This window comes from Oncorhynchus nerka, linkage group LG27, assembly GCF_034236695.1.
Source record: "Oncorhynchus nerka isolate Pitt River linkage group LG27, Oner_Uvic_2.0, whole genome shotgun sequence".
Taxonomy (NCBI): domain Eukaryota; kingdom Metazoa; phylum Chordata; class Actinopteri; order Salmoniformes; family Salmonidae; genus Oncorhynchus; species Oncorhynchus nerka.
Genome location: NC_088422.1, coordinates 82,457,182 through 82,472,181, shown reverse-complemented (window position 1 = coordinate 82,472,181; position 15,000 = coordinate 82,457,182). Strand labels below are relative to the sequence as shown.

Sequence of the window (15,000 nt, the reverse complement as noted above, 5' to 3'; positions counted from 1 at the left end):
GTTCTAAAGGAAGAGAGAAAGACAGGATGAAGAGAATAACATGAGAGAAGAGGAGTAGAGGGAGACAGTTCCTGGAACAGTTTCCATAGAGTGGAGAAATCCATCAGACCAGTTGGTGAGTATAGATGTCTTACCTCATGTAAACAGGTGTACTGGCCGTGGGGCGGAGCTACTTTCTCCTCTCCCTTCATCTCCACGTTGAGCTTCAATCTGATGGCTCCCGACACCATCGACTTATCAGTTCTCTTATCTAGAACACAGAACCAGACTTATCAGTTCTCTTATCTAGAACACAGAACCAGACTTATCAGTTCTCTTATCTAGAACACGGAACCAGACTTATCAGTTCTCTTATCTAGAACACAGAACCAGACTTATCAATTCTCTTATCTAGAACACAGAACCAGACTTATCAGTGCTCTTATCTAGAACACAGAACCAGACTTATCAGTTCTCTTATCTAGAACACAGAATCAGACATATCAGTTCTCTTATCTAGAACACAGAACCAGACATATCAGTGCTCTTATCTAGAACACAGAACCATACATATCAGTTATCTTATCTAGAACACAAAACCAGATCCACCAGTCCTCTTATCTAGAAAATGGTACCGGTCTTATCTAGAACATAAAACCAAAATTAACTAGAATATAGAAACAGTCTAATCTAGAACATGGAAGCAGTTGGATCTGGAAAATATAATCATTATGATCTAAAACATAGAAACATTATTATCTAGAACATATAACCAGTCTAATCTACAACATATAACCCGTTTTATAGAGAACATAGAACCAGTCTAATCTAGAACCAGTCTTATCTAGAGCATGGAAGCAGTATGATCTGGAACATAGAACCAGTATTCCCTAGAACATGGAAGCAGTCTGATCGTGAATATATAATCATTATTATCTAGAACATAGAAATATGATTCTCTAGAACATAGAACCAGTCTTATCTAGAACATAGAAGCAGTCTTATCTGGAACATGGAAGCAGAATGATCTGGAACATACCCAGGTTGTACCACACATCCATCTCCCCGCTGAGCATGCGGACCTCGATGATGGTCTGACCCAGGAAGTCGTCCGACTCTCGTTTGAAGTGTTGTTTCATGCGAGACTTGATGTCATCATCCTCATCCCACACACGCACCTTGATCCGGTCTGTAGCGTTGTGACACTCACTGGACAGCAAAGCACCATGTGTAGAAAAACAGCACCAGTAAAGTGAGTTAGTTTAGGGCGATATTAAAAAAAGACACAAGTCGCTATTATAATAAAATACAATGATTATCAGAACACTTTGCTATTCTCATTCATTGCAGCTGCAGTGCTGGTTGTAGTGTGAGTGGGTGTAGGGAGAACACACATATTATGGCTTATAAAAGCATTGACAGTGCTGAATAACAACTTAAACATGCTGTATTTGTTGAGTCTCTTTAGTCATAGTTTTAAACGTTTTGAATTCTCACAGTATCAACGTTGCTGTGCGTTCAAGTTTGTTTTTTACAGTCTATGGCTCGAGAAAACTGTGCAGACACAGTGATCTGAACTATCTTATTGGCCAGCGGTAGGCCTGTAGGTGCACTTGATTTCCTCTCTGGACCTGCCGGGTAAGCAGAGTTCTATCTTCAGACACATGAAGAGGTTCAAAATGGGGACACTTTGCCTTCCCATCATTAGGGATGCTGAATCAAGTGCATCTGACGCCTACAACGCAAAAGGAATTAAGAAATGTGGAACGTAAAGGCATTATTGTTTATTTTTTTACAGAAATGTTTGGTGATTGATTAGGAATGCCTTGGAGATCGACCAGTCAATTGTGATTGACCATTTGGTAACCACTGGTTTAGGGTGTCCAAACCTCATGCCTCTATCATAATTCGTTCAAAAGTTATTGCCATTTTTACCCTTGTAGGATGGCCCAAATTAGGGTGACTAAATCAGAGAAAAAAAGCTGTAAAAAATCTAGAAAATAGCCCTTGAAGGTGAAAAGCAGTGTGGCCCTCTTCCCTCCGCCCTCCTCCCATCCTCTCTAGAGGGTGCTCAGCTGTTTTATCTACTGGCAGCAGCTCTGACCTAACTTGATATGACCTCACACTATCCTGGAGCACAAACAGACCTGGAGACTCAGTGTAGTCACGTCACAGTCATATGTAATGGCTAGGGTTGGCATAGTGTGGGTGGCTGTTAGGTTAGGGTTGTCATTAGGGCTTCAAAGGCTTGGGAGTGGTCTGGAGTTGTCCTGTCTGCTAGATGTATGTGGGGAATGAAAGACCTGGAAGGAGGAGAGAGAGGAGAATGAAAGAGAGTAGAGGAAGAGAGAGGAGAGGGAGAGAAGAGTAAAGTAAAGTAGAGAAGAATAGAGGAGAGAAAAGGGAGATGAGAGGAGAGAAAAGGGAGATGAGATGAGAGGAGAGGAGAGGAGAGGAGAGGAGAGGAGAGGAGAGGAGGAGAGAGAGGAGAGGAGAGGAGAGGAGAGGAGAGGAGAGGAGAGAAAAGGGAGAGGAGAGGAGAGGAGAGGAGAGGAGAGGAGAGAGGAGAGGAGAGGAGAGGAGAGGAGAGGAGAGGAGAGGAGAAGGGAGAGGTGAGGGGAATGTCTGTCAGGTGGGATTGACATCATTCTGCCCAACCGGCTCTCTTTAGGAAACCCTGCTGTCCCTAGTGTTCCACCACCCAAGGGGGTGTGTGTTTGTGTGTGTGTGTGTGTGCGTGCGTGCGTGTGTGTGTGTGTGTGTGTGTGTGTGTGTGTGTGTGTGTGTGTGTGTGTGTGTGTGTGTGTGTTGTGTGTGTGTGTGTGTGTGTGTGTGTTAGTGGCACCCTCAGATGAATGTCCCTGCCAGGCAGAGAGCAAAGATCCCAAGACCCTGTCACATGGCATGAGGATAACATCTTTTCCCTCTATGTCTTGTTTTCTCTCTGTCAGACAGACAGACAGACAGACAGACAGACAGACAGACAGACAGACAGACAGACAGACAGACAGACAGACAGACAGACAGACAGACAGACAGACAGACAGACAGACAGACAGACACACACACGCAGTGCCTCCATCAGCAGACAGAGAACATGGTGGAAGGCAGCTCTAACAAAGCCTCTTTGTCTCCTAGATACAGGTATTCTAATCGCCAGCGCTATGGTTTCTATGGAAATGGGCTGCTTGATTTGTCTTTATCTATCTATGTCTCTATTTAAAGCTGGAATCCATACTTGGTGAAACTGCCACATTCGTTGGTAATATTACAACAAAATAAGAAGTTATTTCGAACAACAAACTTGTTTTCTTGTCTCTGACATTAGTGCACATCATTAGTGCACATCACTTGCCGCGACATAGAAAAGCAGAGGATGTATTGCAACATAATGTGTTCAGGATGCTGGATGATCCTCCTCTCTTTTATCATCAAAACAAAAACAACAACAATTGCGGCTGTGGTGAACAATGGTGCTGTTCAACCTGACGCGTATTTCAGCTTGAAGTCCATATAGGATACTGCAGATACTGTGATGTATTTATACAACAACAGGATATACTGGCTTTAGAACAGACATTGATGTGAAATGTGTCGTTCATAGTGCTATAGTGTTGTTTTACAGAAAGCCATATTCCAGTGTTCTAAGTTGTGTTAGGTCTTAGATAATACCATAAGTTCTCGGTTCTCTGTGTACCTTAAATCAACATGATCAACTTCACAATCAACATGACAGTCTGTCACCACTCAGAGTTCAGAGTTCAGACTCACAGAGAGCCAGATTAAAACCATAATACCTTCTCCAATGACACCATGGGTCAATCTCTCTCTAGCACAACAGCACTACACATCATCAAAAGTTCCCTCTCCATTTTAGAAGTTGTTGTTTATTTAAAAAGGGCCTGAGCTAACATGGGTTAGCTTCATAATACTTTCAGTAAACTCAAACAAAGCTGTACACTCAAAGCTGGGGGTGAAATGAAGCTTGGCATTCAGGCCAAAGAGTTCCATTTTGGTTTCATCAGGTCAGAGAATCTTGTTTTTCATGGCCTGAGAGTCCTTTAAGTACCTTTTGTAAAACTCCAATCGGGCTGTCATGTGTCTTTTACTGAGGAGTGACTTCCGTCTGGCCTCTACCATAAAGGCCTGATTGGTGGAGTGCTGCAGAGATGGTTGTCCTTCTGGAAGGTTCTCTCATCTCCACAGAGAAACTCTGGAGCTCTGTCAGAGGGACCATCGGGTTCTTGGTCACCTCCTTGACCAAGGCCCTTCTCCCCCGATTGCTCAGTTTGGCCAGCAGGCCAGCTTTAGGAAGAGTCTTGGTGGTTCCAAACTTTTTCCATTTAAGAATGAGGGAGGCCACCTTCAATGCTGCAGAAATGTTTTGGTACCCTTCCCCAGATCTGTGTCTGACATGTATTGTCAACTGTGGGACCTTATATAGACAGGTGTGTGCCTTTCCAAATCATGTCCAATCAATTGAATTGACCACAAGTGGACTCCAATCAAGTTGTAGAAACATCTCACCGATCAATGGAAACAGGATGCACCTGAGCTCCATTTTGGATATCATAATAAAGGGTCTGAATACCTATGTAAATAAGGTATTTCTGTCTTTATTTTTAATAAATGTGCAAACATTTCTAAAAACCTGTTTTTCCTTTATCATTATGTGGTATTGTGTGTAGAATGATTAGGAAAAACATTTATTTAATCCATTTTAGAATAAGGCTGTAACGTAACAAAAGGTGGAAAAAGTCAAGGGGTCTGAATACTTTCCAAATCCACTGTAGATGATATTCATGTCAATAACACATTTTTCAGTGAAATGCATTTGAATGATTTTCCATCTCCTCTCCCCTCATTTGTTGGTGTTGTAGGTTCTACATGTCTGTGATAACAATGTCTGCTGGAGTGTTTGTGTTACAGCTGAAGAAGGTAGCCCTGTCTGAGCCAGAATGGCCCCTAGGGTAGGAGCATACCTCCTGTTTCTGTAGCCTGAGGCAGTCTTTATGCACCCCACCTGGACAGGACCTATGGTCATGTGTGCATATATTTTATCTATGGGTGGCCCCAGCGGGAATCATACCAACGGGTTGCAAGTGTCATGCTCTACCGACTAAGCCACAAAGGACCACGTCTATAATACAGCCTGTAGTACACTGGCTTAGGTTGTAGTAATGTTGTAGCAGTGATATACTGTATGTTCATACTCACAAGAAGAACTTCTCGTCCCAGACAGGGTTGAGGTTCCCAAAGATGGTCTTGGTACGCCGTTTGGTCTTCCCTACCTGGACAGTCACATAGGGGTCACTGGAACCTGTCTTATCCTTGGCCTGCAGACCCTGGGCACACATCACTGGAGAGGAGAGGGGGGAGGCAGGGAGAGATGGGGGAATAGAGGGAGGCAGAGGAAGACAGAGGAGACCGGGAAGGCAGAGGGAGACAGGGGAAGACAAGGGGAGACAGGGGAAGACAAGGGGAGACAGGGGAAGACAAGGGGAGACAGTGGAAGACAAGGGGAGACAGGGGAAGACAAGGGGAGACAGGGGAAGACAAGGGGAGACAGGGGAAGACAAGGGAAGACAGGAAAAGACAAGGGAGACAGGGGAAGACAAGGGGAGACAGTGGAAGACAAGGGAGACAGGGAAGACAAGGGGAGACAGTGGAAGACAAGGGGAGACAGGGGAAAACAAGGGGAGACAGGGGAAGACAAGGGGAGACAGGGAAAAGCAAGGGAAGACAGGAAAATACAAGGGGAGACAGGGGAAGACAAGGGGAGACAGGGGAAAGCAAGGGAAGACAGGAAAATACAAGGGGAGACAGGGGAAGACAAGGGAAGACAGGGGAAGACAAGGGGAGACAGGGGAAAGCAAGTGAAGATAGGAAAATACAAGGGGAGACAGTGGAAGACAAGGGGAGACAGGGGAAGACAAGGGGAGACAGAGGAAGACAGGGGAAGACAAGGGGAGACAGGGGAAGACAAGGGGAGACAGGGGAAGACAAGGGGAGACAGGGGAAGACAAGGGAAGACAGGGGAAGACAAGGGGAGACAGGGAAAAGCAAGGGAAGACAGGAAAATACAAGGGGAGACAGGGGAGACAGGGAAGACAAGGGGAGACAGAGGAAGACAGGGGAAGACAAGGGAGACAGAGGAAGACAGGAAAATACAAGGGGAGACAGGGGAGACAGGGGAAGACAGGGGAAGACAGGGGGAGACAAGGGGAGACAGGGGAAGACAGGGGGAGACAAGGGGAGACAGGGGAAGACAAGGGGAGACAGAGGAAGACAGGGGAAGGCAAGGGGAGACAAGGGGAGACAAGGGGAGACAGGGGAAGACAAGGGGAGACAAGGGGAGACAGGGGAAGGCAAGGGGAGATAAGGGGAGACAGAGGAAGACAGGGGAAGACAAGGGGAGACAGAGGAAGACAGGGAAGGCAAGGGGAGACAGAGGGAAGACAGGGGAAGGCAAGGGGAGACAAGGGAGACAAGGGGAAAGCAAGTGAAGATAGGAAAATACAAGGGGAGACAGTGGAAGACAAGGGGAGACAGGGGAAGACAAGGGAGACAGAGGAAGACAGGGGAAGACAAGGAGACAGGGGAAGACAGGGAGACAGGGGAAGACAAGGGAGACAGGGAAGACAAGGAGACAGGGAAAAGCAAGGGAAGACAGGAAAATACAAAAGGGGAGACAGGGGAGACAGGGAAGACAAGGGGAGACAGAGGAAGACAGGGGAAGACAGGGGGAGACAGGGGGAGACAGGGGGAGACAAGGGAGACAGGGGAAGACAAGGGAGACAGAGGAAGACAGGGGAAGGAAAGGGAGACAAGGGGAGACAGGGGAAGACAAGGGGAGACAAGGGAGACAGGGGAAGGCAAGGGGAGACAAGGGGAGACAGAGGAAGACAGGGGAAGACAAGGGAGACAGAGGGAAGACAGGGGAAGGCAAGGGGAGACAGAGGCAGACAGGGGAAGACAAGGGGAGACAGAGGAAGACAGGGGAAGGCAAGGGAGACAAGGGGAGACAAGGGGAGACAGGGGAAGACAAGGGGAGACAGGGGAAGAAAAGGGGAGACAGGGAAGACAAGGGAAGACAGGGGAAGACAAGGGGAGACAGGGAAAAGCAAGGAAGACAGGAAAATACAAGGGAGACAGGGGGAGACAGGGAAGACAATGGGAGACAGAGGAAGACAGGGGAAGACAAGGGGAGACAGAGGAAGACAGGAAAATACAAGGGGAGACAGGGGGAGACAGGGAAGACAGGGGAAGACAGGGGGAGACAGGGGGAGACAAGGGGAGACAGGGGAAGACAGGGGAGACAGGGGAGACAGGGGGAGACAAGGGAGACAGGGGAAGACAAGGGGAGACAGAGGAAGACAGGGGAAGGGGAGACAAGAGGGAGACAGGGGAAGACAAGGGGAGACAAGGGGAGACAGGGGGCAAGGCAAGGGGAGACAAGGGGAGACAGAGGAAGACAGGGGGACAAGGGAGACAGAGGAAGACAGGGGAAGACAAGGGGAGACAGAGGCAGACAGGGGAAGACAAGGGAGACAGAGGAAGACAGGGAAGGGGGAGACAAGGGGAGACAAGGGGAGACAGGGAAGACAAGGGGAGACAGGGGAAGACAAGGGGAGACAGGGGAAGACAAGGGAAGACAGGGGAAGACAAGGGGAGACAGGGAAAAGCAAGGGAAGACAGGAAAATACAAGGGGAGACAGGGGGAGACAGGGGAAGACAATGGGAGACAGAGGAAGACAGGGGAAGACAAGGGGAGACAGAGGAAGACAGGAAAATACAAGGGGAGACAGGGGGAGACAGGGAAGACAGGGGAAGACAGGGGAGAGGGGAGACAAGGGAGACAGGGGAAGACAGGGGAGACAAGGGGAGACAAGGGGAGACAGGGAAGGCAAAGGGAGACAAGGGGAGACAGAGGAAGACAGGGGAAGACAAGGGGAGACAGAGGAAGACAGGGGAAGGCAAGGGGAGACAGAGGCAGACAGGGGAAGACAAGGGAGACAGGGAAGACAGGGGAAGGCAAGGGAGACAAGGGAGACAAGGGGAGACAGGGAAGACAAGGGGAGACAGGGGAAGACAAGGGGAGACAGGGGAAGACAAGGGAAGACAGGGGAAGACAAGGGGAGACAGGGAAAAGCAAGGGAAGACAGGAAAATACAAGGGGAGACAGGGGAGACAGGGGAAGACAATGGGAGACAGAGGAAGACAGGGGAAGACAAGGGGAGACAGAGGAAGACAGGAAAATACAAGGGGAGACAGGGGAGACAGGGGAAGACAGGGGAAGACAGGGAGACAGGGGAGACAAGGGGAGACAGGGGAAGACAGGGGAGACAAGGGGAGACAAGGGGAGACAGGGGAAGGCAAGGGGAGACAAGGGGAGACAGAGGAAGACAGGGGAAGACAAGGGGAGACAGAGGAAGACAGGGGAAGGCAAGGGGAGACAGAGGCAGACAGGGGAAGACAAGGGGAGACAGAGGAAGACAGGGGAAGGCAAGGGGAGACAAGGGGAGACAAGGGGAGACAGGGGAAGACAAGGGGAGACAGGGGAAGACAAGGGGAGACAGGGGAAGACAAGGGAAGACAGGGGAAGACAAGGGGAGACAGGGAAAAGCAAGGGAAGACAGGAAAATACAAGGGGAGACAGGGGGAGACAGGGGAAGACAATGGGAGACAGAGGAAGACAGGGGAAGACAAGGGGAGACAGAGGAAGACAGGAAAATACAAGGGGAGACAGGGGGAGACAGGGGAAGACAGGGGAAGACAGGGGAGACAGGGGAGACAAGGGGAGAAGGGGAAGACAGGGGGAGACAGGGGAGACAGGGGAGACAAGGGGAGACAGGGGAAGACAAGGGAGACAGAGGAAGACAGGGAAGGCAAGGGAGACAAGGGGAGACAAGGGGAGACAGGGGAAGACAAGGGGAGACAAGGGGAGACAGGGAAGGCAAGGGAGACAAGGGGAGACAGAGGAAGACAGGGAAGACAAGGGAGACAGAGGAAGACAGGGGAAGGCAAGGGGAGACAGAGGAAGACAGGGGGAAGACAAGGGAGACAGAGGGAGACAGGGGAAGGCAAGGGGAGACAAGGGGAGACAAGGGGAGACAGGGGAAAACAAGGGGAGACAGGGGAAGACAAGGGGAGACAGGGGAAGACAGGGGAAGACAAGGGGAGACAGAGGAAGACAGGAAAATACAGGGGAAGACAAGGGGAGACAGGGGAAGACAAGGGGAGACAGGGGAAGACAAGGGGAGACAAGGGAAGACAGGGGAAGACAAGGGGAGACAGAGGAAGACAGGAAAATACAGGGGAAGACAAGGGGAGACAGGGGAAGACAAGGGGAGACAGGGGAAAGCAAGGGAAGACAGGAAAATACAAGGGGAGACAGGGGAAGACAGGGGAAGACAAGGGGAGACAGGGGAAGACAAGGGGAGACAGGGGAAAGCAATGGAAGACAGGAAAATACAAGGGGAGACAGGGGAAGTAGGGAGGAGATAGAAATAACAACAGTAAGAATTAAGAGGCTTTTGTTCCAGTCCAGCACTAATATACAGTATAATATACATATTAAAATATATGTAACACGTAAAGCCTGCAGGTTTAATGCTGTATTACTTGCTATGCACTAGTAGAGCCTTGTCCTATGTCTTATGTATAGGTACCATAGCCATGTAAACGTGTCTCCAGTATAGCCAATCTGTTTGTTGGGGAAGCAGTGAATATCTGCCTCGCCAACAGACAGATACCTAAGAGAGAACAGTCCACCACCATCGCACATGACCATGCACAGGCACACACACACACACACTACATTTAAATATATTTGTATTTTATTTAGCCAGGTTCTCTTATCCAGAGCGACTTACATTAATCTTAAGATAACTTGAGACAACCACATAACACAGTCTCTGTAAATACATTGTTCCTCAATAAGGAAGTTATCAGCAGAGTCAGTGCAAGTAGGTAAAAACAAGTGCACTTGTGTTTTTTATGGGGGAATAAGACTGAGATGTCTTATTAAAGACACAGCGCTTAAAGATGCTGAACATCTGTCATTTCAGCCAGCAGTTTTCAAAGTGGTGTTCACGAGCCAAAACAGGTCCCCGTTTCTTGTGTATTACATCATCCAACTGTGTACTACGTCATCCAACTGTGTACTACGTCATCCAACTGTGTACTACGTCATCCAACTGTGTACTACGTCATCCAACTGTGTACTACGTCATCCAACTGTGTACTACATCATCAATTTTGTGTGATGTGTTAAAGGTGGAATATACAGAAATATCTCTTCTATTTCCTGGTTGCTAAAATTCTAATAGTTTGGCTAAGTTTATGTGATAAAACAAGCAATTGTTACAAAACAAGCAATTATTGAATACGGTAATACATTAGAAACACCTTCTCTTTCCAAGACATAAACTTTATTTAACCAGGTAAGCTAGTTGAGAACAATTCTCATTTACAACTGCGACCTGGCCAAGATAAAGCAAAGGAATGCAACAGAAACAACAACACAGAGTTACACATGTAATAAACAAGCATACAGTCAATAACACAATAAAAAAAAGAGTCTATACACAGTGTGTGCAAATGGTGTGAGGAGGTAGGCAATAAATAGGCCATAGTAGCAAAGTAATTACAATATAGCAGATTAACACTGGAGTGATAAATGAGCACATGATGACGAGCAGATGATGGTGTGTAAGTAGTGATACTGGTGTGCAAAAGAGCAGCAAAGTAAATAAAAACAATATGGGGATGAGGTAGGTAGAATGGGTGGGCTATTTACAGATGGACTATGTACAGCTGCAGCGATTGGTTAGCTGCTCAGATAGCTGATGGGTGGTATAAGGCGCTTTGGTAACAAAACGGATGGCACTGTGATAGACTACATCCAATTTGCTGAGTAGAGTATTGGAAGCAATTTTGTAGATGACATCGCCGAAGTCGAGGATCGGTAGGATAGTTAGTTTTACTAGGGTATGTTTGGCAGTGTGAGTGAAGGAGGCTTTGTTGCGAAATAGAAAGCCGATTCTAGATTTGATTTTGGATTGGAGATGATTGATATGAGTCTGGAAGGAGAGTTTACAGTCTAGCCAGACACCTAGGTATTTGTAGTTGTCCACGTATTCTAGGTCAGAACCGTCCAGAGTAGTGATGCTAGTCGGGCTGGCGGGTGCGGGCAGCGAACGGTTGAAAAGCATGCATTTGGTTTTACTAGAGCAGTTGGAGGCCACGGAAGGAGTGTTGTATGGCATTGAAGCTTGTTTGGAGGTTAGTTAGCACAGTGTCCAGAGAACAGCCAGATGTATACAGAATGGTGTCGTCTGCGTAGAGGTGGATCAGGGAATCACACGCAGCAAGAGCAACATCGTTGATATATACAGAGAAAAGAGTCGGCCTGAGAATTGATCCCTGTGGTACCCCCATAGAGACTCCCAGAGGTCCGGACAACAGGCCCTCCGAATTGACACACTAAACTCTGTCTGCGAAGTAGTTGGTGAACCAGGCGAGGCAGTCATTTGAGAAACCAAAGCTATTGAGTCTGCCGATAAGAATACGGTGATTGACAGAGTCGAAAGCCTTGGCCAGGTTGAAGAAGCCTGCTGCACAGTACTGTCTTTTATCGATGGTGGTTATGATATCGTTTAGTACCCTGAGCGTGGCTGAGGTGCACCCGTGACCAGCTCGGAAACCGGATTGCCCAGCGGAAAAGGTACGGTGGGAATCGAAATGGTCAGTGATCTGTTTATTAACTTTGGCTTTCGAAGAATTTAGAAAGGCAGGGCAGGGTGGATATAGGTCTATAACAGTTTTGGTTTAGTGTCAAGCCCTTTGAAGAGGGTTGCAACAATGGCGGAAAATAATTTTTGAAAGAGAGGGTCCAGATTGTCTAGCCCAGCTGATTTGTACGGGTCCAGGTTTTGCAGCTCTTTCAGAACATCTGCTATATGGATTTGGGTGAAGGAGAAGCTGGGGAGGCTCGGGCAAGTAGCTGCAGGGGGTGCAGAGCTGTTGGCCGGAGTTGGGGTAGCCAGGAGGAAAGCATGTCCAGCCGGTGAATCCAGGTGAAAGCTATGATCCCTTATTGATGTCACTTGTTAAATCCTCTTCAATCAGTGTAGATGAAGGGGAGATGACAGGTTAAATAAGGAGTTGTAAGCCTCGAGCCAATTCAGACATGGATTGTGTATGTGTTCCATTCAGAGGGTGAATATTTAAGTGCCTTTGAACGGGGTATGGTAGTAAATGCCCGGCTCACTGGTTTGAGTTTGTCAAGAACTGCAATGCTGCTGGTTTTTCACACTCAACAGTTTCCCGTGTGTATCAAGAACGATTCACCACCCAAAGGACATCCAGCCAACTTGACACAACTGTGGAAACCTTTGGAGTCAACATGGCCACCATCCCTGTGGAATGCTTTTGACACCTTGTAGAGTCCATGCCCAGATGAATTGAGGCTGTTCTGAAGGCAAAACAGGGTGCAACTCAATATTTGGAAGGTGTTTCCTAATGTTTTGTACTCAGTGTATAGTTTAGAGAATCATTGTACCATCTACATCTCTGTTAAACATGTTTTCAATAACCCCAAATATAGTTTTTCAGCTGTTTGAAGCTGGTGTACAAAACCGATAGTAAAAGATGCAAACACTAAGACTTAAGAACAGGAAGCATAGAAACTCTGCACATAGAACAGATCTACCGCGTCTTAAATTTGCTTTCAATAAGAATGACTGATCTATAAAGTTACATATTATAGCTTTAAGACTTTTGCCATATCTGTGATATGTTGCATCTTCAACTTGGCATTTGTCCTATATTTTTATTTAATCCCAGCCCCAGTGGGAGGCCTTTAGCCTTTTGGTAGGCCATCATTGTAAATAATAATTTGTTCTTAACTGACTTGCCTAGTAAAATAAAGGTTAAATAGAAAACAAATCAATAACAAAATGCCCTAGCCAGACTATATCAACAACAGCAACTTGCTGAAAGACAAAATATACTTAGGTTAGCAACTCTTGCAGAGACTATTTGTCTTCCCAGGCTATGGATGAGGCACACACACACAGACACATACCCTCACCAACACAGACACACACCCTATACCCCATTAGCCGCTCCCCCCACACACCCTGCTAAAACACACCCTGCTCCACACACCCTGCTCCACCTACCCTTAACCATCCATCTCAGAAAGGAAGTAGTATTTCCCAGCCCCATAAAAGGTAAAAGGACACTGGGCATTAAATATGTATGAGTGACACTCTGTATTATTCATGGTACATAACTCCCCCAGCCAGGCCCTCTGCTGTCGTTGACAGAGACTGGTGGGCCGGGCTCTCAAAGAAACCACAAATGAGAAGCTACAGCCTTGTGTTGCCCCCGGCAGCAAAAACTACAATACAATGAGAGAGAGGGGGGAGAGGGGATGAGAGGGAGAGAGCGAGGGGATACAGGGGATAGACAGAGATAGGGAGGAAATGACAGAGAGAGAGAGTGAAAAGGGAGAAAAGGGGGAGAGAGAGGGGTAGCGGAAAGAGAGAGGGTGATGTGGAAAGGGAGAGGGAGGAGTGGAAAGGGAGAGGGAGGAGTGGAACGGGAGAAAAGGGGGAGAGAGAGAGGGGTAGTGGAGAGAGAGGGTGATGTGGAAAGGGAGAGGGTGATGTGGAAAGGGAGAGGGAGGAGTGGAAAGGGAGAAAAGGGGGGAGAGAGAGGGGTAGCAGAGGGAGAGGGTGATGTGGAAAGGGAGAGGGAGGAGTGGAAAGAGGTGGAAAGAATAGAAAGAGGCAGAGAACGGCTGATGTCTATGTTGGCTCTGTATTATGTAGTCAAATGTACCGCAACTACAGAGCTGAGTGATGGAGAGAAAAAGAGAGAGAGAGAAAGAGACAGAGAGAGAGAGGGGGTGAGAGATATAGAGAGGGAGAGGGGTAAGGGTGGAAAGATGGAAAAAAAGCAGTGATGGAGAGAGGGAGTTTATTAAGTATACTGTATTCTCCTTCCTATAGCAGTCTATACAAATCCACTGATCCAGGGCTGGGATGTAGCAGTTAGCTGATGCAGAACATTCACATCTCACGGCTGCCTATCTATCTACCGCCAAAGTGCTACACAATCAATGTGTGTCTGTGTTCATCAAATGAATACATAAATAAAGAGTCAATAAGCCAGTTCTAAAACAGGACATTGGATAAGGCCATAGAGATAGATGGGAGAGTGAGGCAGTTTTTCTCTCTGTCTCAGTCTCTTGGGGATTGATTGACACACACAAGGAATGGCAGGAATGCTAGCTGGGCAATAATATATCTCAGCTCAGCCCAACCTGGTGTAATTTAGCCCAGAGGAACTGTATGCTCTAGTCGCACCGCTGCAAGGTAATACACACACACATCACCTATAGGGCGGAGCACAGAATCAGCCACAGTGGTGGATCGCCCTTCCAGCTATGTGCCTTGCTCAAGACATGTATTATGGTCCAGCAAACCTTCCCAGCACCAGGCCTCAGTGATTGTGTTAAGATGTGATGTTGACCTTGGTTGACCACTAGGAGGTTCCCTCCAGTCTAGCCTGCTTGGCTAGGGGCGAGGGCTTAGTTCTTAGTGTTGGTAGTACTAACCTGTGATGTTGATCTTGGTGGACCACTAGGAGGTTCCCTCCAGTATAGCCTGCTTGGCTAGGGGCAAGGGCTTAGTTCTTAGTGTTGGTACTACTAACCTGTGATGTTGATCTTGGTGGACCACTAGGAGGTTCCCTCCAGTATAGCCAGCTTGGCTAGGGGCGAGGGCTTAGTTCTTAGTGTTGGTACTACTAACCTGTGATGTTGATCTTGGCGGACCACTTGGATGTTCCCTCCAGCACTGCTTGCTTGGCGGTCTTCAGGTGTCCAGTGAAGTCTTCTTTAGAGATCCCAAACATCTCCTGGATGACCTCAAACACCTCAGGACGGTTCTTCTCCCTGATCTTCATCCTCTCCTTCATGGCCATGATGATGTTCAGGGTCTTGTCCTC

General features: G+C 47.6%; 1 protein-coding gene across 1 annotated transcript in view; it reads right to left on the bottom strand.

Annotated features, from left to right (window-relative positions):
- Positions 1–15,000, bottom strand: part of LOC115120649 (protein unc-13 homolog C-like) — a 242,585-nt gene that overhangs the window by 184,489 nt on the left and 43,096 nt on the right. The window contains exons 8-12 of the mRNA XM_065012084.1: positions 14,805–15,000; positions 5,197–5,338; positions 1,019–1,188; positions 135–250; positions 1–3 (exon numbers count right to left, since the gene is read on the bottom strand). The exon at positions 1–3 is cut by the window's left edge and continues 161 nt beyond it; the exon at positions 14,805–15,000 is cut by the window's right edge and continues 32 nt beyond it. Coding sequence (XP_064868156.1) covers positions 1–3; positions 135–250; positions 1,019–1,188; positions 5,197–5,338; positions 14,805–15,000 — 627 coding nt within the window. The remainder of the gene's footprint in view (positions 4–134; positions 251–1,018; positions 1,189–5,196; positions 5,339–14,804) is intronic.